Below are 25,446 nucleotides of genomic sequence, written 5' to 3'. Positions count from 1 at the left end.
GACATATGATTCCACTTTAGAGTGTTTGTTAAGCTCCCCCAAGTTCAACAACACTCTCCCGTTCAGGTCCATGCATGTTTTCCAAGTAAAATAAACGTTCCTTTTTTCACTAAAGCTCTCAAAGCTGCCACAGTTGGACACAGTCGGGATGTGATTGGACGACTATATATTAGGGCAATATTTCATAGCTGGCAGTGCTGCAAGCACAAAATGTTGAAAACCCTCCAAGTTACAGCAATTTGTTCAGATCAGAATTACTTTTTAAGGCGCATAGGTGCTTCACGACGCACTCCCTGCCCAGCGCTGATACTTAAGTGCTTCATGAACCAAGCACCTTTTAGCCGGCTCTCTCTCTTTCACGTTCGTCTTCTTAATCCCACGAACACCACACTAGAGGCCAAAAAAATGTGGCCAGCCTGAAGGACATGTAGACTGTGCACGCAGACACGTAAACTCTTCTCTGCTACCTCTGCCAGAGCTATCGTGTTAGAAAATTACTTTTAGACTTCAAACAGACCTTCCCCCTCCCCCGGCATCTCTATACCACCTTGTCACCTTGTTTGCTCTCCTCTTCCTTCTTTTCCATCCTCCTCTAGCTCCCTCCATGCCTTCAAAAAGAGTACCTCAGCACAAAAAGAAAAAAAAAGCTCCGACAGGAAAAACATGGGTGGGGTGCTTTTTTGGCCCTTTTCCTTGCCTTTGGAAGTGTTAAATAGCAACATGCTTCATTTAATATTCTCCTATCTGTCACCCTCTTGATATTTCATTTTTTTTGTCACTCCATTTCCAGCTTTTTTTTTCTTTTTTTCTTTCCTCCTTCCCACTCCTCATTCCTCAAATCGGTTTACACTCCCCCATTTCTCACCCTCGCTGTCACTTTCCCTTCCTCCATCGCCATCTGTTTTAGCTTTCACTTCCATTTCTGTTTTTACATTCACTTTTTTTCCTCCTTCACAGGCAATGAGCAAAGGTGGGCTATAGGCCGGGGGCCTAAAGGTTGTAGCATGTTTCCTGGATTTAATATGCTGTTTCTATGGTTTTGGGCTCATATCGACCAAATTCGCCCCCGTCGTCACCAAGACAGACATTAAAAGTCTCCAGATGAAGCCCTCTGTGGCTTAAAAGAAGAAAATATATATGCCACCGCCCTGTGAGCCCACGCATGCGTGTTTTCCAAAAAACGTACACTTTCAAAGAAACTGAAATAGTTTATCATCTGTTCCTGTGTTGAAGAACTAAGTCTCAGCCTTCAAAGCTTCAGGTTGATTGTGCTTATATGAAAATGTTTTTAACCATATGCATAGAAAACACGCGTCCTCGGGCCCCGTATTTCGAAGGTGCACATCCCACGGTAGTGTGCGTTTGAGCGTGTATGAGTTAGTAAGTTTGCAGCTGCAGCGTTTGAAGCATTCACGCAGGACACAGTAAAGAAACCTCTGAAGTTCTCTCCCTCTGACTCTCTGAATTATAGAAAACCACTTGAATCGCTGACTGCAATCTAGTGTTAGCCGTGCACTGCAGTTTAAGAATGTTACCGGCGGGCTACGCCATACGGTTTGTCGCTTTTTTAGGGGTTTGTTTTCCCAGGCTTATCTGCACTTCATCTGTCCTCCCCATTTGAGTCTAATCCATCTCCTGTAAAAGCAGAAGACGGAGGAGAAGTCGAGAGAAGCCGAGCAGATAATGATGCATAAATAAACGTTACCAAGACCTACATAAATCTTACACTTTTGATCATTATTCCACCTCTGTGACTGAAGCCATAAAAAATAATATCGTTGACTAAATTGAAGTTTTACATTGAAGCTGTTACTGCTGTGTGAATGGGTGTTGTTTTGTATTGGCTGGCTAAAGAATTTCTTTAAGTTCAGCTGGGTAATATTTGCTTAATTTTGTTGTTGTATAAATTTTGATTTTTTGATGCATTGGGTATTCCATAAATAGCGCATATTTACCCGGTTTGTGCATTTTACAATGTTTTTTTTTTTTTTGTCTTTCCGTGTTTTAAGTCTAATGTAGCTGTCTGTGTGCTGTCCATGTTTTTGTGCCATTGACTTCAATTCATAATGTAATTTTTGAACAAACTACTATTGCAAGTTTATCTGACCATTTCCTCTTGGTGTGATGGGTTCAAAATTTCTTGTTTTGTTTTCCAATAACTGAAGATGCTTTTTTTATATATTCTAAATCTGACAATTTGCATATAAAGATTGGGAAAAATGTACTTTTTGCGACGGATCAGAATCAATACAACCAAAGCCCCAGTCATCTAAAATTAAAATTTTTAGTTTGCTTAGATTCAAAGCAAACACAACATATTTACCAATATGGATTGGGGAAAAAAGTATCGGAAAAAAATATAAACATTTAACATTTTCTTTTGAAAATGAATAAATAATTCCAACTGCCATAAATGAGATGGCAGAAAATCTAGAATGTATATATTAAACTAAACTAAACTAACCTAAAGTAAAATTAAAATATATGGATTTGTGAAAAAATGTTGATGTGTTTTTTGTTTTGTTTTGTTTTTTTAAAGAATAGACAATATTAGAAGTCTAGTTTCCTTCATGAAGAAATTTTTACTTTTTTGTCCACTCAGAGATTGGGGAAAAAAAAATATTTTACTGCGAATATGAATATTAAAATTCATGAAATTTTTTCATCATTGAAGTTAACAATTCAATTCATTCAAAAAATGAAAGGACTTCAGAAGGTTAAGTAAGTAGCATTTTAAAAATTCTTCACTTTTTCTTTTTGATCTCTTCGCGCCGCCTCTGTCCTGCCTCTCCTATGAATCCTGCTTCCCACTGAATGAGGTCATAGCTTGAAACGGCCTACTTAATATGTGTGTGTATGTGTGTAATGGTGTATGCAATTCTACGTGCATGTGCTGCCACCCTCATAAAGTCACCACGGCTACACGGGATGCCCTGCAGCACCCTGGGGGCCCAGCTGTCACCCATGCTCAGTGCAGTAATTAGGGCCCCCACACATACACACAGTTGTGAACATACACACGCACATGGTGATGCGCGCAATTCAGAAGATACTTAAATATAAATGCTGAAATGCACAGCATTTTTCAAACATATTTACATATTTTTTGACATAATCATAGTTATTGGGAAATGGATCTCTTTAACCACTTGGACTAAACTTGAACTCTTTTGCTAAGAATGGGCAAACATGAGTCTAGTTGTGCAAACCTAATATACCCGCAACAGGCTCGCGGCTGTAATTGCACTGAAAGGTGGTACTCTAAAACATTGACTCAGAGGGGTTGGATAAATATGCACATTGCAAATACCAGAAATTTATTTTCAGAAATATATTAAAACCATAGAATATTTTCCTTCCACTTCACTGGGCACACTTTTTTGCTGCAGTGTCCTAAAAAATTGCAATAAAAAAATAAAAAATAAAATAAAGATTGTTGTTGGTTGCAAAGTGATACAATGCAAAAAAAGTGGACCCCTTTCTAAAGGCAATGTGCATACATAAATTTCCTTCTGGAGTCAACAGGATTGTTTTGCAATCGAGCGAAAGATAACGGTGACAACCGCAGACATGCTTCTATACTCACAAGCTGATATACCTCCGCGCACGGAATGACAACTGGGCCCTTTTTTTTCGCTTAAACCTCTGTATTTTCACATGGCAGAGTCTCTGCTGTCTGACCCTGTTCCTCTGTCACTGCAGCTCTGCTAACCTTAGTTATCGTGCTTCACTGAGCAGCAAAACTACATGGCTGCCTGAGAAAGGCTTGCGAGCGGCACAGACAGCGCTCACTTCCACTGCCTCTCAAACGCAAATGCACACAAAGTGTGACACATTCGGAGTCGACGAGCGTGAATCAGTGGCCTGGACATTGCCTGTGTGTAGACAGTGACTGACTACCTGACTGACTTGATACTTTGACACCGTCACTGAAGCGCAAATCCAAACCAGAACACTAGGCAGCGATACCCCCACCCTGCCCTACCTTGGAGCCTGCTCCTCTGCAAACGTGCTGCATCCTGAAACCTCTGTGCTTTTATCAGGCGAGACTGAACTGAATCCTACAGTTCACTTCTCTTCTGCTTCTGAGCAATGATAGAGGATAACATCCTTCTTTGTAGGCTCTGCATCTTTAGAATTTATACAGACTTAGAGGCTTTCTTGGCCTTTAGCTAGATTTAAACCGGATGGTCATATCTGTTTATTGTACAAAGTGGGGGGGAAAAAATCCACAAGCAAACATAATAACGAGCGAAAGACTGGGATCTAAGCAAAGGAATGTGCCTAGGTAAAATAAAGAGGAAGACTCCCCAAGTGTGTCCTGGAATTGGACGACGTAGAGGTTGCCATGGTTACTACTGGAAGAGGAGAGAGGTGGAGGGGAGAGACAGCGGAGCTAAAAAAAAAAAAACCTGTACTTGGCTGTCAGTCTAACCAGAAGGATGGAACGATGAGGTGTTTTTGTTTGTGTTTGGTGTCTTTCTACATGATAGACCATACCATGTCATAATATTATAAATCAGTTTTGTTTGTGTTCACTGCAAAAAGAGATAATAATTGATAAACATACTGAGCTGAGTCTTTATCTTGGAAATTGTGTGGAAAACCTTTACATGAGTTCACCTTTTATTCCAAACACAATGTTTCTACCTGGATATTTAGAGAAATCCAACCTTTAATTTGAGTATATTGAGGCAATTGTGGGAAAAAAAAATCCTTATTGGATGAAAATGTTGAACAGAATAATTTTGGTAGTTAGAATTTAGCTAATGTAGCTGTACAAGTACATTTAAAAAGAATAATTCACAATTTTACTAAGTTTTTGAAGTGTCTCTTAGTTGTTCATCTTGCATAATTACTAATAAAAAAATGTTGATCAAAGTGAACAAAAATAAAATGTATTCAGTTCATCACAGCAATTTTATTGCATCAATTTTACTTTTTTTTTGAGTGGATTGTCCTAAATGTTTTTAACTCTTCAGTACAAAGAAATGAGGCTGGCTTTACTAGGCTGACCGCAGATTGATGGATTAGACTGAAAATCGAAGTTTAACTTGCAATTCTTGTTCGCCTGACTTGAGTGATCGCTGATCATCTCTCCAGCAGCCCTTTTTAATCGCTGACATCTTCCAAATGGCAGTTCATTTTGGATCCTGTCATGCATGAAGCTCGACAGGGCAGGGAGGTGATGCTGGTTGGTTTTACACACCCTACAAACCATCCAGCAAGCAGTACATGTGATATAGTCACTGTGTGCGTACATGCATTTCAGGGCATGAAAAGCTCTTTTTTTTTTTAAAGAAAAGAAATCTAACAAAAGAAAACATGTGACAGATGTGAGAAGGTGGCCTCCTCCAGCCAAATATTAATAATATAACACATTTCAAAGTTTTCCCTGTTGGAAAAACAACATTATTTTACCTGTGGTTTGTCTGACAGGCTGACAGAGACACATTCAGTGAGCTCCACACGCTGTGTTAGTGTTGCTCTCACTTGTGTGTGTGTGTGCGTGTGTGTGTGTGTGCGTGTGTGTGTGTGTGTGCGTGTGTGTGTGCGTGTGTGTGTGTGTGTGTGTGTGTGTGTGTGTGTGTGTGTGTGTGTGTGTGTGTGTGTGTGTGTGTGTGTGTGTATGCCGTGTTGGAGGGGGTAGGAAGACAAAAAGTGAGACAGATCTGTCATTTCTTCATCAGTAGAGTGTGGTTGGTCTGGTACAGGTGTGATGCATCTGCTTCCATACATCCCCCAAGGTAGACATATACACAGACGTGTACAAACACACAGGCCCCCTTGGTTTGCTCCCTATCTCTCCCTTCTGTCAATCACAAACCCTGCATCAATCTTCAATTACGTACGACATTCCTTGTCTATCTCTCTCCCCGCTGCTCCTCTCCTTCCACTTCCTGTTCTCAATGCACTTCCATCACTTCAGTTGTCCATCTCCGAAGAGCCCTTCTGAATATGTGTCTATAACCACATCAGGGTCCAATAAGACAGAATTGAGGCCAGCAGTGGAGGAATCTCATGTGTGTAGTGTATAGAGGATGGAGAGGGGGAGACAGTGGCTTTTTCTCCTGTAGCAAGATATTGTAACTCTTTCTGCTGTCAAATGACTTTCCTCAGCTCCTGCTGGACATAAGGAGCCCTGAGCCATCACCTCTTGCCTTTTGTTCTCCTTATTTATGGCATCCTTGATTTGGAATTCATCAATTTGTTTAATAAATTTGTCTCTACATAAGAGACTTTATTAAATTTCGCTTAGAATAAAATGTTATGTATCATTATAGTGCTACACAAATTGTAATTTTATGGATGCATTTTGGATGTGGATATAATGTTTTTATTAGCTGTTTTATTTAATAGTTTCTGCTTTATTTTTCTCACAGTAATTTGTGTCCCGGCACATTACTCTGGAAGTAACAAATAAATTATTTGGGATATATGCTGTATATAGCATAATCTCTAATGCGTTCTTAATTAAAGAGTAGACACACTTGGTTGCAAGGCAAACATATTAATATGCTTTCCCATCATGCAATGACAGCGACCGCTTTAAACTCCTCTTTGAATCTTTTCAGATCATTTCCCCCTATGTAGAGCCTTCTAAAATGTGCTCTTGCATAATTTCCCAGATACCGTGCCTTGTAAAAATATGCGTGCCGTTTTTCTTTTTCAGTTTCCCACCCCCCATTTTTGGTCATATTTGATAGACTAATACAGGTTAGTAGGTTATTTTGAAAAGTGTTGTCAAAACAATTCAAAGGTCATGGACTTTTTCCACACCTTTCCTTGTGACACGCTCCACTTCATTGTATTTTATTGTGCCTTAACGTGATGGAGCAGCTCCAAGTAGTCCATAAATGTGAAGTGGAAGAACAGTGTAGAACCATCTCTCACAACAAGTACTTCTCTAGGTCACTTGGGATATGTCTCTTGCAACTTCTTTTCAAATAGCTCAAGATCAGTCGGAATTGAAACCAACTGTAGACGGCAATTTTCAAGTATCATCAAAGATGTTCAGTTGGATGTAGGTCTGGACTTTGATTAGGTAATTTAAAAAAATAAGAATTTGGTCCAAACCATTTCCATTTGAGTACTGCTACTTTGCTACACTGTAATTTTAGAGTCGCCATCATGCTGGGCAGATAACATCATATAGTCTCACCACAATCTTGAATTCATAACACTGAATTTTTGCCTTGTGTAATCATGCATCCGATTTTTTTATTTATGTTTTTATTATTATTATTATTATTATTATTATTATTATTATTATTATTATTATTATTATTATTATTAATTTATTTTTTTTAATTTTTTTTCAATTTGCCAGCAAATATGTCATCGTTAAAATTTCACCTGCAAAGATTTGCCTGCAAAAACATTTGCCTGCAAATGTGGTGACCTTTTGGTGACTCAAGCCAAAGCAATCAGTCAAGTCAAGCATCTATTAGCCAATCAAATTTGATCAGGTTTCAAACAGTTAGCTGGTTCGCGCAGCTAAATATTAAGAGACACACCTCTGGCCCAGACCAATGAAGCGAAATTTGAAAGGCTAAAAGCTACTGGACTCGATCTAGTGCCGATGGATTTAGCCTGGGTCACCAGAAGGTCACAACATGGTTGCTGAATTTATGCAAGTAAAAAGGTTTATTTTGTAGCTTAGAATTTTTGCAGATTAAATTTTTTTATGCTAAATTTAAAACAAACATAAGTCATATCTAAAAATTCACTGGATAAACATTTTGTGTGTAAAAGCAATCTGATTCTAATGAGACTATATTTCTTCCATAAGATTATGAACAAATCTGTTTTCTGGATGTCTCTTTGCAGCGTGGGAGAGAAAAAAAAAAAAGCAAGAAAAAGTTGGTGACATTCACACAAGGAATCCATATTGCATGTTCAGAACATTGCACAACTCTCTAAGCGAGGCCCACCCAGAGATTTCTCTGTGTCTTCACCATCCGTGTTCCTGACGGCGTGAAAAGAGGAGCCAAAAGATTGCTCAATAATGCAGTAATGGAACATATTACACAATCAAATATAGTTTGTGGTTATGAATATATATTTTTTTTACATTTTCCACCCTGTAGCTTTCCCATTGGCCACTAAAGATAAGCAGCATACTATCTGCAACAAGCACTAGTAGGCACAAAAAATGGCCGGATGGATTATAATGTCATTTAAATTTTTATTTAATTAAACAAGAATCTTTTTATGCAGTTATACACTGCAGTTTGGCATCATGTTTGTCTTGGATTTGCGCCCAGGATAAAACATTTTTTCATGTCTGAGATTATTCATTTTTTGTTCGGGACCAAAGAGGAATCCTAAATAGTGACTTGCAATAGTATTTATGCCCAAAATAAAAATTTGAAATATGTGATTTGGAAAACGACTCAACTTTGTTGAATAAATACTTTGGAGAATCACTTTTCAATGTAACTTCCACGGTTGCCTCTGTATTTAGCTCCATCCATCAACCCATAAACTCTGTGCAGCTGCTTTGTCCCTGCTGAAAACAAACATCTCCACTCCATGATGCTACCACCTCCATGTTTCACAATGCGGATGCTGCTGGGTTCAGGATGATGTCATTTACAGAACAGCTGTACTTATACTGAGAGTAAATTGCACACTTGTGGACTCATTTTATTAATTAATTTACATCAAAAGGCAATTGGTTGCTCTTATATTGTCTTATTTAAGTGGCCTAATAAAAGGACCACTTTAGTTTTTACTTTTAAAATTGTTCAACAACCATAAAAGGTCTTTCCTTCTTGTTTTGGAACGGGCTATTTGCTGCTTTGTCTAAGAAAAAACAAAGCAGCAAGTGGTGTGTATGCATTTAAGTATGTCAAATAAATACATTTTTGGTTTCAATGTTTAAAAGTTAAATGTCAAGTTTATGTCTTCCAAGATTAGATCCAGTTGTCCGAATATTTTTATGTGTATGCATGTAGAATAAAATGACTTGTTCAGTTTTAAGACTTACAAATGATATAGCACACTAATCACAAATTAATGACTAATTAATCACTGCATTACGTATTTAAAGGTAGTTTTACTGACTTTTATTGAAGTCATGTTCGCACAGTTCCATCTTAGTGTTCACAGACTTTTTCCAAAAACAACAAAGGAGAAACATTTAATAGCAACGTACATAGTGTTCACAATAATAAACAATGAAATCCTTTGGGTTGTTTGTGTAGAAATTTAAGAAAATTTCTTAAGAGAGATCTATTCCAGAATGTTTTGGATGCGCTGTGTGTGCTCACACTCTTGTGGACGACGACTCTGGGAGGGAATCTGTATTGGTCTGACGCTAACACAGCTTTCAGTCTTTCATTTTGGTTCCTCACACTTAACTTTCAGAAACTTCTCGCAGGTCATCAGGATTAGTTTTGCATCTTACTTGTTCAGTAATTTCATATTGTTGTCCTTTTTTCTTTTAACGGTTTCACGTGCGCAGGCTGCCACACAAACACAATGCCCTCTCTGTGTTGTATATCTGCTCGCAGGTTGACATTTGCTCAGACACAGATGTTGCCACACACACGGGCTCAGTCCGCCGCTGACAGCCTCGTCAAATCAGTGACATGGTCCTTTATATTCGCACAGATGATTGAAAGGGAGAGGAAGGCATGAAGAGAAAGGAGTTGTGCCGAAACATCAGAGACAATAACAGCAGCAGAACCCACTGCAGAAACACAGCCTCCTTATTCCCCGCTCGCCACAGCTCAACTTTGCTAGTGAATGGTTTGTTTGTGTGAAAGAAAAACCAGCGGGCAAGTCCGTATCCAGGGCACAGCTTTCTTTGATGTGGTCATACTAATTAACATAAAAGAGGGAACGACAAAGGAAAATAAAAATAAAGAGCTGTGTTGAGAATAGGTTGTAAAGGTGTATGGGGTTGTGCATGGATGATCTACGCATCTATTTGATGCATGGAATATGAAAATTGTGAGTTTTTCCTGATGTTTGGGTGTTCTGTTTGACTGAAGGATAGGCAGATTTTTTTGTGAGAAAAAAAAAAAAAACAGAAGGCGATGGAGGTACTGGGGACATAAGGGAGTCATTTTTGGATGTGAATCAGGGTACTGGCTCGGTTGGCGCGATGACGTCAGCTTGGGCTTTACTGAGGATGGAGGGATTGTGAGAGAAACAGAGGGAGGCTGAAGATGACGCCCTGAGGGAGTCGGGGATCAGAAAGGTATTAAGGCAACGGAGAGAGGAAGAAGAAGAAGGCAGAGAACGAAGGCAGCAATAAGAGGCCTACCACATATATCGGTGTGTGTGTGATGTCGGAAACTGCAGCTAAGTGGGTTTAGGACAGATAAACAGAGAAAAGAATGATAGTCGGAACAACAGACAAAGAAGGAGGAACTGAGAGGAATAATTCCTAGACGGGAAGGATGAAGACAAAGGCAGAAAAAAATTGGTTTATTATCTTGGCTTAGAAAGTGTGTGGAGAAGAAGGAATAAAAGGTGCTGCAGACAGAAATAGACGGAGTGAGAGAGGAGTGATTGGGAAAAGATATAGCGCACAAGGGATTTTGTCAAATCTTTGCTCCCTGCCCTTTATTTAGTCAATAACCTTCAGTGCTTTATGAGTGTGCCATGAAACCTTTTTTGCAGTGTCATAAAGCAAAAATATATGCACAAAAATGCACAGCTTCCGTTTGTGCAAGGCCTATATTTTTTATTTATTAGTGAAAGGGTTCGTGTCCACATAAATCCAGTCATTTACTTTTCTTGTAGCAAACTGAAATGAGCAGTTAACAAGATTTTAAACATGAAAACACAAGAAAATAAAAAATGGCAATAGCTAAAAGGGATGTAATCTTAGATTCGGTTTTCAGGCACACTTTAGCTTTGTCCCATTCTGGTGTAAGCCAGATGCAAATCAACGTATTAAATTCTCTTTTCTGTGTTTTCACCCAAAAAAAAAACTAATGTTTCGTGAATGTCACAGTTTGCTACAGCTCCCACGCCCCCCTCTATAAATGTTACAATTGGTGGTGTGGACACACCCTATACAAAAACAGAACAAAGATGTGAAGAGGGTTTTTATGAACAGAGGTTTATCCAAAAAACTAAGGTGGAATTTCCACAATGAATAAAATGGTTTTCATGAAGGTTGTAACCAATTCTGTTGGATCCTTGCTTTTTAGATGGAATATTCCCTCCTACTTCTATAATAACGACACATTACTTTTACAAAGCAGCTGACTTCCTCTGTGCTGTCAGTGTTCACATCCCTTCTCCTTAAAGACTTAGTACGGAAATAATTAATATCACTCCCATTCCTGTAGGAGGGAACACACTCCTACTCATACTACTACTTGTCAGCAGGTGAAATGACATCAAAAGCAGCAGATGGATTGTTTTTTGTTTTTTTTTAGTTCATGATGTGAAAGATGCGAGGTCATTAAACGGCATTTTGTGCTCTGATTCACCGCCGTGTCCCAGGTATTTGTGTTCATCTGTGGGAGTTGTGAGCAAACTTGTGGCAGCATGTCACTTTTATACCATTCCCACTCCTCACTCCACAAGTTGCACTGGTGACAGGTGACCGATGATGAAGCCACCGGGGCAAGAAATTAAAAAGCACAGAGGCGAGAAAAAAAAGAAGGGAGAGAGAGAGAGAGAGAGAGGAGGGACATGTATTATTATTAGAATATGACAGACGTGGCAACACATGCAGTTTGAACCTTTTAAACTCTAGTAACCCTTCAATTGACCACTGACAAACTGGTCAGCAGTAAGCACCACGAACGTGACGGCAAGTAGTGCGCAGCCAATGTTCGTTTTATCAAACATGCATATTGCACTGGAAATCAAATTATCTCTCATGCATATTTCATTATTCTAATTGTTGAATGATACTATGAAAAAAGGAGACCTGAGGGATCCAACATGCTCATTAAAAAATCTCAATGGGAGAGTCTGACTGCTTCTAATGTAAATGTCGTCTGTTTGACAGGTGTGCACAGAGGGAAAGCAAGATCAGTTTAACTAATTGAAAGGGAATATTCAGAGGGAAAAAATATATACTTAATAACCCATCTTAAAATATTCCCTTTCTTCTCATATCTCCCCCCTTTGTCCTCTCTACATAACGTATTCTTCATGCGTGTTATTTCAATAATTCATTTAAATCAAGGAGTACCATTGAGATAAAGTGGCACTTCAGTGTGAAGAGCATTTTAATGTTATAACGTATATCTGTCATGATAAATTATGGGCACCAGCAGGCCCCCCTATAAATCACCTTTGCTTGCGTGGCTTGTTTAATTACACCTACTCATAAATCTGATGTGTGCGTTTTTATCACTGCACACCTTATTGTACATGCTTATAAACATGCACACAGAGAACGTGTGCTGTCTTACATTACCTGCTTTATTAGGAGTGAGACATACTTACATTGTGTGTGTCAAAGGAGAGGACCCCCCCTGGTGATTAGAATTAATTATCCAGAGTCTGGGTCAAAATACTTTTAAAGGCTGGTTATTGTTCTTGCTGCTGAACACACACATGCACACGCACACACGCTTAGACACACTCTTGTAGTGTCCTTGTGAACAGCTCTTCAGCAACCATTGTGGCCCATCTTGTGTACAAGTGAACTCAATAATTTCATTGCTATAATGTCTGCTTCACAAGTACCAGTAAGCGTGTTTGTGGTCTGCTGCATTTAAAACATAAAGAGGCCTTAAGCAGAAACGACACCTGAATGCTGGGGGGGTAATGCAGAGAAGTGCATCATGAAATTGTATGCGTCTGAGCAGATGTGTGTTTTACTAACAGAGGAAGCATGACACTAAATGTTACCCGTATACACTCAACTTTACAAGGTACAAACGGGAATAGTAAAATAAACGTAAAAAAGTAAATGTAGAAATAAAAGCAAAAGACAAATATCCAGTATCACTAGCTGCAGTCAAACATAAACCTTTTGGTTCGCATGCAGTGAGGTTATGTGTGAGGACAGCTAACACTGCTCATCACTCTGAACACACAAGCCCAGCATCGATACACATGCTCATGGCAACATCAGGCTTTGGCAATGCCCTTCCTCATCAAGGGCCCACTACATAAATACTTCAAAATAAAGTAAAGTTGTGTAACATTATGAACGGAACATTATTATCTATGCCTTAAGTTCCTTTTTAAGAAAATTATTCTAATGTCTTTTACCAGTTCTTGTCTTTAGTTTGTATAAAATGTGGAATGTGGCCGTGCATTGTATGTCACATTAGTCGAGTTGTCTAATATTGTTTTTCTATTACTTATTTAGTTCAGGCTTTTCTGCTGTGTTTGATGGTTTTGTGTATGTTTGTATTTTGTTTAACTCCCACAAAAAAACTTAGTTATTGGTTAAATTGATTGATTAAATGATTTGCTGACTGATTGAAAACTGAACCACCTTACTAGAGTGATAAGAAGAGTATGGAAAAGTTATGTTTAGATTGAGCTCCATTGATTGTCAGTTCTTTTTAGAATTTACTATCATGATTTTAACTTTCAAAGCTTTGAATGACTTCCTGAGCATATTTGTGACATTATAAAAATATATACATAAAACTTCAAATTATCCAAACAGAAACTGATGGTAGTTTATGTTTATATATATATATATATATATTCAATTTTTCATATTTTTCATGTCTCTGGTGTATTTACATGATTTCACTGTGAACACTGTATTTTGTGAATGGTGCTATATGTGAACTCTCCTTACTTTAAGAATTTTACTTGATTAGTGACAGGTGTGGAAAACAACAGTTGTTTCAGCGTACATTTGAGAAACGTCTCTTTAGATTTTGCATATTTATAAAATCTATTCTAAAAGACACAAACATGGCATTTATTTGAGAACAGAGAGTTAGACGGAAGTGTGCATGTTTCAGCTACATGGACATGTAATATTAAATTTGGTTTGGCAAAGGTGTTAGTAGTAGTTTGTGTTTCAATGAGCTCCATCACTTCTTCTGTCATTGACACTTTCTGCACACTTGTTCCACAAATCCAACTTAGCTTGGTAAAACTGAGACAGTAACTGAGTACCGACACATTAAAAAACACATGCAGCACTGTGTCTTTCCATTCCTTCTTTGCAATATTCAGAGACACCGGAGTTGCTATGGCTATAGGAGCATTTGATTACACTGAAACTTCACCTTCTACCTTGCTCATTAAAATTGACCTTGGTGATTTTCTTTAATAACTATACCAGATGGTTTGGCTACTAAGAGTAGCTCAAATCAGCCTGTGTGAAATGAACAAGGGAGATTAGAGTTGGATGAATCATTTGAGACTGCAACATACTTCAATATATCAAGTTTGTTTGTGTTGGAGTTATTTGGCTTAAGTTTAATTATCTAACCTATAATTTACATATTGTTCAATTTCTTCATTTCCATAAATTGCTGTTGTTGTTTTTTTTAAAACACTTTTCTTATAACAGCCACTAAATGTATCTCATTGTTCTTATGAAAAATATTATTAAGCAGCTGTGGGCCTAACAATACATCGCTGTGGTCCTACTGTGTGACATCATCTATTGTGCAGCTTTGTGTTCAGAAGGCTAAAACATAAACTGGTTAGCTGTATTTTTTAACTTTCCACTCATGTTTGTCTTACAGATGCAACAACCGTACACAGTGTGCCGTGGTGGCAGGGCCTGATGTTTTCCCTGATCCGTGTCCGGGGACATACAAATACCTGGAGGTTCAATATGAATGTGTTCCCTACAGTAAGTAGCAAAATTTCATATATCATTTATTTTCTGTCCTAAAATGAGTCACATGTGCTGGACTACCATTGATTGAGGCAAAGCATTACTTACTCTCACACCTCGTTCTGTATGTTTTATACACGTAATTCATCTTCACACGTTATGAAATAATGGTAATTATCTGTTTTTTATTAATGGTGAAAAAAATCACAATTCTGACTGCCGCTTACATTTCTTTTGCTTTTTATATTTTTATCCTAAATTTTATTTTGAGTTTTTTGTTCATTCTTGTTCTAATTTAACTTTGTAGATGCAATATGTCGCGTTGATCTAATTCATACAAATATATATATTTTTATTCGGAGGTTAAATGTCTCCATCCTGAGTGAGGGGAGACGAGGGACATGTGGTAAATGACCATGAGGTTTCTTTAGTAATTTTACATTTCTTTCCCCTCGCAATTTCCTAAAATATATCCAAAATCTGGGTTATCCCTCCAAGCTTAATGAATGCAAAGGGGATCATCATGGAGACTTAGCGGATTAAAGACATGTTTTTGTCCTTGATGTTTATTTTACACTCTCTCAGTGAGGAGGGTTTGTCCGTAAGCTTTGGCAAAATGCTTTCTCTGCATCCGCTTTACTAGAAAGCTAAATCTTATAATTTTCCAATATGTGCTGCCGTTTTGTGGTTACTGTTCAGAAACAGAAACAGCTACCTATTAAAGCTTGTTCAGCTACTTTTTTGTTTGTGTACTGTACACAATGTCCATATACCTAAATTAAAAGTGTATATTTTTATGAGATAAAAAGTAAGAAATAGGAATACACGATTTAAAACTTTTCCCTTATATTTGACGTACTGTGATGACAATTAAATTGCCTGTATAGGAGCCTTTCTTTACCAGCCACGTAGAAATAACAGGTGGTAGAAGGACAGCTGTGCATTATTCCATAGTCAGAAATGTCCACAATGTCCAGCCTCTCTGGCAGAAATGGAAAACTTGAATGGTTTGAAACCATAACTTCCTAAAAACGTGCCATATCTCTGATTGGTTTATGCTTTCTGTATTAAACCAGCTACTGTGGCAGCAAACAGAAATTTATAATGTGAAAAGTTATATTGGTCTATAACAAGTATATAGGTCTTAACACTTAGTTAGATTTTGGAATAAATACTAAGATGACGGCCAACCAAAAAAGTGGGTTGCACAGAAAGAATAGGTGCTCCTCATTTTGTCTCTGCTGTTTTGTGCTTTTAAAAATGATCATCTTTTCATCTCCAACTTTTTCTGGCACAATCATTTCATACCAGGGCAGCCAGATCAGATGTGTTTTGTCATTTCAAAAATACGCCTCCTATACCATCTATGGTGGGATACACACAGTGTCCCCTGTTAGGCTGCTAATCTTCCAAGCCCCAGGTGCTGAACAATCTTTGTCGAAACTGCTCTATTCAGAACGATCAATGATCTAACCACTGCTCAGAACTAGCAATTTGATGGCGCTCTTCACAAGACGCGTTCAGTGAGTTTTGAAGTCACCCACTGACAATTGTCAATTTACATGTTGCACCTTGGCTCTCCTGTTATTGCCAAGTTATGGCACAGCTAATTAACCAGGCTGACTCATTGGAAGGACATTTTTGAGCTGATCAGAAAAAGATCCTGCTTCAATTATTTCCATCTGTAAACTTGGCTTGATGCACCATGAGTAAAACTTTTCTTTCTCACCATTCTCATCGCTTAAAGCATTTTTAATAAGATGGCAAATACAAGGCCAGGGTTTGCGGGGGGGTTTTCCATCTGTATGAAAGACTGGATAAGTTAGGGCTACTACGCACCCACCTTTTGCTGCACATTGATTGTCAGCTGGCTTAAAGAAAGCTATTGCACCATATTTTCAAAGTAAGCTCTACAAATCTTCTACAGCTGTTTTTTCCCACGGGGGATTCCTACTTAAGAGTTGAAATAAAACTAATAAATAAATGTTGGACATAAGATTACAGCAACTGCATAAGTCAACATAATGTACACTGATGTTTCTATCTCAGTCAGAAGCTGGTGGATCATGTTAAATATTTTTATTTTACATTTTCTACCTGAGGTTTTGTAAACTTGCTGTATTTTTATTTGAGGTTTACATACATTGAGACATTTGCATCATCCCAAGCCTAAACTAAAATGACTGTTGAAAAGAAATTGTAACTTTTTCCAAAATTGCGAACACTTTTAAAGTCCTTGTCTCACAGCCATCTTGCAGTCTTGGCACTACAGTCCACACAGACAGCCAAGGTGATCTCCCACACTGAAGCATTCAATTATGTCGAGCTAAACGGCTCTTGCCTGGCGTCTAGAATGACCGGCAGATTAAATAATAGGACTATCAGAGCCCTCTCTGGAGCAGATGGAAACACAACCTGATACCTGCTTAATGCCCCGCCAAGCACGTGCGCACACACATCTGTTTCACGCCCATGCGCGCAAAGGCGTTCTGTGGGCTTTTAGCCTTCTTTCAGTCATTCTTGACTTATCTGGGCGTTCCCGCTTTTGAAAAAAAAAAAAAAAAACGCCTGGCCAAACATACTTAGTTAATGGGTTTCTCGCAGTAAAGATCGGCAGAGTAAGATCAATCGGAGATGAGTTACGCTCTGATCTGATGAGCAGTCGGTCAGTGTGGGTACAATTTCTCTCTGCAAAAATAGGCAGCATATGATACAAAGTCATTAGAGAGCTCGACTGACAGATAGCGGGGTCGCAGTGAGAGATATGAAGAAACGGCCTGCGAAAGGACTGTGAAGGAGAGAGTTGTTTTCGACGGCGCGCATTAGCATCTTCAGCTTTCTGTCTAAAGTGCTCAGTCTGGATCAGGTAGCACCGTGATACATTGCATTGCTCCTGGGGGTGTGTTTAGCCTGGAGAAATGTTTACAAGATCACAAAGAAAGAATCATGTTGTTTAAAGATTAAGTAAGTCTTTGGGTGTCGGGAGTCCACATTTCAGATGTTTCTGTCGGAGAACACCTCAACCTTTACATGGCAGAGAGCCATGGTATTGCATTCCTTAAATATTTATGAAATCAATTTTCTTTGAAAGGTGTAATAATGTGGAAATCTTGGAACAAGCTGACATTCAGGCTGGAGCTTCAGCTGTCAACCATCACGCAGCACGCATAAAGCAGGAAATCAATTCTGTCAGCGGCGGTTGCTGCCAGATATATGTTTTGTAAGACATTAAGTGGGGAAAAATCTCCAAATTGTTGCCATGCATCAAACTGATTCAATAGAGATGGCTTATTTTGTGAAATGTATGACAGTGCGCTCTGGCTGTTGCCTTTTTAAAAAAAGAGCACAAGGTCCAACTTTAATAAATCATTATTATGTTTGAAGGCAAGTTTAGCTACAGCTCAATCAAATGAGTGCAACATCAGGGGATATCCATAACTCTTAGTGCGTCTCCCCAGACGGCAGGCACACTGGTGGCGCTGTGTAAACATCTGAGTCGCCTAGCAATCATCTCTGAGGGCGACCGTTGCTAATCACAAACTAAGTGCGCAGAAAGAAAATGAGCCAAACTCCAGAGAGACACAACTTCCCACTGCAGATGCACTTTTCCCTCACAACTGCCAGTCAGGCGGAGTTGTTTCCAACTGCACAGATAGCGTAAACAATCCTCAAAGTGGGTTGTAAAACAGGCAATTCAATTATGTTCGGTTCAGTTTTCAGTGAAATGATGCGCCTTCATCCCCCTCCTCTTTATTCCATCAACATTTTTTTGGCTGGTGCTACCTTCATCGCTCCTCATCTCTGCAGGTTTTTGGCTGTTTTCCAAATCTACAATCAAGTGCCGTCTCTTTTTTCCCCCTCTCCGGCTCACCGTGGTACGAGTGTGTGGTGGTCGTGTGCCAAACTAGCCAGCTAGCTTCTGCAGTAATTAGCCACCTGTGTATACTCGCTCATAGCACTGCAGGCGTACTATAAATATCCATACATCCATTAGCACACTGCTGCACAAAGTGCTTCACCAAGGCAACTGTTATACATGGACGGGTCTGATCTTAGAAAACAACAAAATGATGATTGGTGTAGCCTTAGTCATATTGATCCTTTAACACTGAATATATTAGGTTGTATAACTAAGAAAATAAATTATTTGCCTTTTATCTCAGGCAAATTCTAAATTAAGTGGAAATTATTTTACATATTATATAATCTATATGTAGGTATTATTAAGGCAAATCTGATAAATTAGGCATTAACTCTGACTGCTAGAAGAGGCAAATGGCAAGGGGCTTTGACCCTTTGCATTTGTTGAATATGCATCAACAGGTTGGATGCAGTAAAATCAAAAGAAGTTTGAGGGGAATTTGCAAAAAAAAAAAAAAAATCTGAGGAGATGAAGCAACAAGGGAGACTTTCGTGGAAAACTGGTAACAATTCCTTTAAGTCTTAGTTTCTCAATTATAGAATAACATTTCATGGACAATTCTTCTATCTGACTTTATGTTTTGCTGTAAATATTGCATTACAAAATGTTGCTGATGCTCCCACATTCATATGTCACATTTCAAAATGGACAACTCGCGTGAATTCACCCTTTGGAAGGGGCACCTACCTTCCATGTCTTATTACCCAGCTGTACTTCTAGTGGAAACTGTTCTTGGTAGTGGAACAAAAAGGTTACACCGCTTGATGGTATCTTTAAAATAGGAGAGGACACATGGGCCATGTCTATCCATTTCCTCATCTTCATTCAGCATACCGTTGTTCTCTCCACTGCTGTTATTAAGCAATTAGGAATTATTAATCAGGAAAGCCAGTGATACGTTATGCAATACCCATGCAGTCTATTTAAAACAATAGAACTTGGCTCACTAGGAAAGCTAATTAAAAGATAAAATCAACCTTCTTGTCTGGCCAATTAAGGACTTCTGTCGGGTTGGACCTTTGGAATAACTTCATCATGATGACACTAGACGAGCTGTGTGTATGTGTTGTCCTGGAAACAGTCACTCACCGTTAGGATTGTTTGTTTAAGTGTGTGTGCATTTTGTTTGGGCAAAAACTGCAGTTGTTTCCTTGCAAGAGAAGAGAAGATGGGAAAGGAACCAAGAAAACAGAGGGAGAGATGGCGGCGCGACAGCTGAGACAGAGATAGAGGGAAATGGGTTAGACGAGGAACAGAAAGAACGAATTAACTGATAAAAGACGGCGCACGAGAGCTGGATAGGGGGAAGCGGGGAGAGAGGTAAGTGCTGGAAATACATAGGAGGTAATGGAGAGAACGGACGAGGAGAAAAGCACGTAGTGAAATAATGAAACAGGATGGCAGGTGAGGATGCGAGGACAACGGGGTGGGAGAGGGTAGAATAATGGAGAAAGCAAAGCAGAAAATGGCCGTGTCCAGATATGACCTTGGGCCCGGGCCTCGGACTGATTGGAGATCAGCGATAATCGCTTTCAGGCTGCTGTCGCCACACATCCTCCACGCCTCACACGAATCCCACGCACATCGTCTCCGCTCTAAGACGAACACCTTCTCAATAAACCATACGTTTTCAATAAAAATGCTAATTATCGTTACACTGCAGCGCAGTTAGGGTAGCACTGCTTGTGTCTCTCTGTGTGCACACAGGACAAAGCAGAAAAGAAGTGTGGCAATAGGAATGGCATCCAAGACGGAGCCTTTCATCCAGGTTGAAAATATTGTAGTGCAGATTTTAATGAACGAGAGGGTTTTTAATAAATGAGACACAAGACAGGTGACACATCCCTATTATTCTGCTAATGTTTTCTAATATTCATTCATACCTTTGCTCAGAATAAATGAGCATGTTTTTATTCTGTAGCTGCAAAGGTACAGTAAGTGATTCTGCAAATGATCTGTCAGAGATAGTGGATTGATAAAAACCTGCCTCTTCCTCTGCAGGAATCGGTTCTGAATAATGTTAGGGAAGACACTGACAGACGCTGCTTTCTTGTTGACGTTCTCTTAGAATTAAGGACATTTTCTTGCAAAGTTGTCACGGCTCTTTTTTTTTTCTCTCTCTCTCCCTCATCTTCTTTTTAGCTACGCTCAGTAGCTAAATTAACGGCGGTGGAGAAAAATGTCTCATCTCTTTGCATCATCCTCCGTGCGCAGGCCCCCCTTGACAAAACCTTGAGGTTTCAACAGATGTCTCGCTGACATATATTGTCGAATTTTGCGTACAGAAAAATGAACGGCTGTGATCTTATGAGAAAGCTTGATGTCTTACCCTCGTCCTAGAGATTAAAGCAAGAGACACCTGGGAAAAAAAATAAAAATCTTGCAATAAGCTCTACAGCAGAGGCGTCCATTAATCTAGTGAAACACACAGCGGTGGTACAAATTGAATGGCATTTGTTTGACATTTTCTTTGCCATTTGGTATACTTGTTGTCCGCCACACTTTCATTTGAAATCTATTAGTTGCTGGCAACCTTGAACTCTGCATGTTTTTGCTCTGTGTATGGGAGGCTGCCTCAGAGCCTTTTGTTATTTGAAGGCCTTGTTCTTTCAACCCCCTGCCCCACAAAGTCTCCCTTTGCGTTGGATCAATGCATTTAAATTAAAGGAATAATTCAGGATTTTTGAAGAGAGGTTCTGTTAAAAGGCTAAAATTCATAACTCTCTTTGCTTTCTCATTCAATATGCACACATATTTGTTGACTGAAGCTAATGCTGAAGAGAAGACCAAAGCAGACTTCTTTCTTATTTCAACTCTTTCAGCTTTGATGTTATAAGAATTACTAATGATTTTACTAATGCCGTTTTATTATTTTTAAACTTGTAATTTACGCAGTAGCTGGTAAAAACATCAGTGTAGCGCCAATGATTTTCCTATGTGAAACACTTGGGAATGGCGCATGTAAAACGTTTCCACTCATTTCTACTGTCTGATGTAAAAACAAAGCAGTGGCAAAAATAATTATGGAGATTTCAAGTAAACACCATTTTGTGTTTACTTGAAATCTTGGCAGCTCTTAGACTAGCTGTTAACTTCAGTTTCAGGGACTGACTAATTTGAGCAACCAATGGAGCCACTGAGCAGGTCAAGCTGCAGGACAGAGTGAGACATTCAGCAGATTATGGGAAGGCTGAACATATTGGAACACATATGCTATTATGTTCTATCCTTTGGAACTTTCAGCTTTTGTCATAAAATATGCGGGATTTTGAAATGTTATGAATCTTTGATTTAAAATAAGTTTTTGTAATATTTGCTAAGCTAACCACAGAAGTCACTAATAAAAGATGCTCAAAGCAGTTTAAAAATGAACTCTGTCATCATTTTGTCTTTGTTTTGACTCATATTTAAACCCTGAATGATAGTCTTGTATTAATTATTCTTAATATGATATATGTAGCTCCTAAATAGAAACAGGAATAGCATATTCAAAGCAAAATTCGGACTTGTGCATTTCTGCCTACGGCCAAGAATCTGAACCTCTCTTCAAAAATCCTTAACTGTACCTTTAAATTCACAGATAACAGTGCTTCTGTCACACACTCACACCCACCCTGCTACACAGACAGGCTATCTGCTTTCCTTCCCAGTTCTCACGAGGGAGTTGCCTGCATGTGGCGAACCATTTTATATCTTAACTCAAAACGACACACATGCACACATGCTTGTGCACACTTGTGTTGGGTTTTGACATCAACACGATCTTCTTCCAGAGATTGCTTATTTATCTGGAGTTGTGCTAAGCTGCACCAGTTACCATGCATTTTTCATGAGCCAAGGATTTAATGGTTGCGTGTGTGTGCGTGCGGGTGCGCGTGTGTGCGTGTGTGTGTGTGTGTGTGTGTGTGTGTGTGTGTGTGACATGCATTTGTGTTTGTCTTGTTCTTGGTGATGAGTTCAGGCATCAGTGTGTTGAAGAATTTATGCATGGAGAGTGCAAATGTGGTGCATGTGCACTATATATAAACATGTGTCATGCAGAAGTTTTGCGAAATGTTTTTTCCTTTGAGGACTCTCCACTCCTTCTCTTCTCTCCTCCTTTCCTCTCTCATCTCAGGGGACTACTTCCATCCAGCAGGTCTCTAACAGTCTTGAAAGACACCGGGGCACAGCCTGCAGGATTAGGTTTTCTGCTATATTCACATTCCACATGGGTTCCCCAGGGACCAAGGTGGAATGAAATTCATATGTTTAAGAGGTTTTCTTGCAAGTATGCACATTTCGCTGCAGGGTGCTCTGAAGCTCTGCAGATTGAGCAGAGAAAGAGAATTGGAGTCATATTATGAGATCTTCCAATATTCAGAGATCACTGTTGGGTTGACATTTGCTCCTACCATTGGCCAAATAACAACAAATTTATATAAAAAAAGGGGGATAAATCAGTTTGAACAGGTGAAAGAGCAGCAATATGCTGTTTTGAATCTGTTCGATGCAGCTGTAACAATTATTAAGAATTACAGAGTTTGAAAAGAAAACGTCTATTGGAAGTAGTCATTTGTGTATTTTCATTCACACAAATAACTAGAACAACTAAGAAAACTTAATTTATCAACAAGATTTGGAAATGGATGGAAAAAACAATAAATAAAAACAATGTCAATACAGTTAGCTCTGTGATTGACCAACAAAACTGTCCAGAGGAAACTTCTTACACTTTCATTATTAATAGCTCTTAACAAATTTTACAGCAAATGTGTTTAAAACAAAAGAAGGTTTGTATATAGAAAAATATTTTTTATTTGTTAGAACAATTACAAAGATAGAAAGAGAGCATTATAGATGCTTTGTGACATTATCTGGCCTCCTTAGAATTAGACAAGCTAAAAACTGCAATATGTAAACTGGTCAGACCTGGGCTGATATTTCTTTTAAATTTTAAACAGTCTTTGATTTGTAAAAATTATTCTCATTTTGGAAGATATTGATTAAATGTTGTCTTGCCTTTTACTTATTAACCCAAAATCATGTATTGTCTCATCCTATGAGGTGGATGAATAGTGACACCCCTAGTGTTGTAGTTAAAGCAAATCAGCTTCCACCTTCACACACACACACACACACACACGCGCACACACACACACACACACACACACACACACACACACACACACACACACACACACACACACACACACACACACACACACACACACACACACACACACACACAGATGCTTGCACACCCATACTCACAAAAATGACATGCCATTCACAAATCACCAGCTGGGCCACTGTGGATCAGAAAGCACTATTATGTAGCACTTTTGGCTAGGCCACTGAAATGCAATCCCACTAATCACATCAATTTTCTAGTTTTCATTGCTCCGCTGCTATTAGCATACATTAAAGAGCTCATTATCTCAGGTCAGTTTGTTTTGCTCTATTTTGTTCTGCACAAAGGGGTGAGACCACTAGGGGTAGAGCAAAAACATTCCTGTTTCCCCCATGTTGTGCCAAGCTCCTGCTTCATCCGGGTATCCCCTCTCCATCTTTGTGCGCATCTGTCTGCCATGTGCATCTCTGCTTCCCGTCTCCATATGCGTGTGCAACATATGCGAGATGCAATCCTGTCAGATAGCTTTCCTGTTGCAGTGCTGCCTCCTCAGACGCTTGTGTAATGTTATTACCAATCACACATGGAGAGCATCCTGGCACTCTCACAAGGTTAGGATGAAATATGAGGACGATTATGGAGATCCAAGATTGTATTATCGTGATTTCCTTATTATTGCATCATTAATCTATTTTTGTCTCTTGTCTCTTTCTCTCCCTTGTTCTCTGCATTTTTTTCCTTCTTCAAATCGTTTGCCTGTGGCTCATGCAGAAGTCGAACAAAAAGGTAAGTCAATCAAACACACGTGCAAAATCAGGGTGTGGGTGTCACTTTTTGATCAGATTGAATGCTTTGTACTTTTGGCAAGAGGACATTTCCTTTAAAGATAGCCTTCTGTAGCAAAGCAGCATTTGGTGGAAAATTAGAAACACTGCATCTCATTAGACATATTCTTGAGTCGGATTATTCTATGCTATTGTGGGAAATGTCACTTCTCCATCTTGCCACTGGAGTACATTTTTATAATGAGCCATTGAGAAGAGAATTACATTGACATTTACTATTTCAAAAGCTGAGCTGACGCCAGTACTTTGAGAAGCTATTGACTATTCAATCAATATTCCCAGGCTTTCGTGTGAAATCTGGAATTGCTCTATCGAGAAGAATGGGAAAACCCCATCTGCCACATCTGGCATGTCTGTATCTGCCGCGCTGATGTGACAGCATTCCAGTTAAATTACACAGACCTCTATGATTGGTTGCAGCGGCTTCCCAGAATTGACTCCATGTCCCACATCCCTCATTAAACATGACCTCAGTATTCCTCGACGGGAAGGCTGAGGATGGAATGGGAAAACAGTTATTGTAGCAACTGCAAAAACAGCAGACGATTAAAGATGTGCCCGCTTCTGAAACTGGCGCTGACTGACGGAAATAGAAAAAAGGAGAGAAGCGGAGGAAGCATTGTGAGGCTAATCAGGACTTTTGGAGGGAGTGAGGAAGGGGAACCGAAGGAAAGAGTGGAAGTAGAACAAAGGGTGCTATTTTCTCTTTATCACATAACTGCGATACCAGAATGTAATATGTTGAAAGTAAGGGATGGTGCTGCTCTGCTTTAACAATGCGAGTATCATTCACTTGCAATCAGTGCTGTTTTTTTAAATATGG

At 39.1% G+C, this 25,446-nt stretch overlaps 1 protein-coding gene across 11 annotated transcripts in view; it reads left to right on the top strand.

Annotated features, from left to right (window-relative positions):
• The window catches only part of adgrl3.1 (adhesion G protein-coupled receptor L3.1), a 161,401-nt gene that overhangs the window by 53,856 nt on the left and 82,099 nt on the right, over positions 1-25,446 (top strand). For all 11 annotated transcript variants that reach the window (XM_008416710.3, XM_081609017.1, XM_008416793.3 and 8 more), the window contains exons 5-6: positions 14,649-14,758; positions 24,550-24,564. In XM_008416710.3, coding sequence (XP_008414932.2) covers positions 14,649-14,758; positions 24,550-24,564 — 125 coding nt within the window. The remainder of the gene's footprint in view (positions 1-14,648; positions 14,759-24,549; positions 24,565-25,446) is intronic.

Source organism: Poecilia reticulata, chromosome 1 (genome assembly GCF_904066995.2).
Source record: "Poecilia reticulata chromosome 1, P_reticulata-male-v2, whole genome shotgun sequence".
Taxonomy (NCBI): domain Eukaryota; kingdom Metazoa; phylum Chordata; class Actinopteri; order Cyprinodontiformes; family Poeciliidae; genus Poecilia; species Poecilia reticulata.
This window is presented reverse-complemented; position numbering and strand designations above follow the sequence as displayed.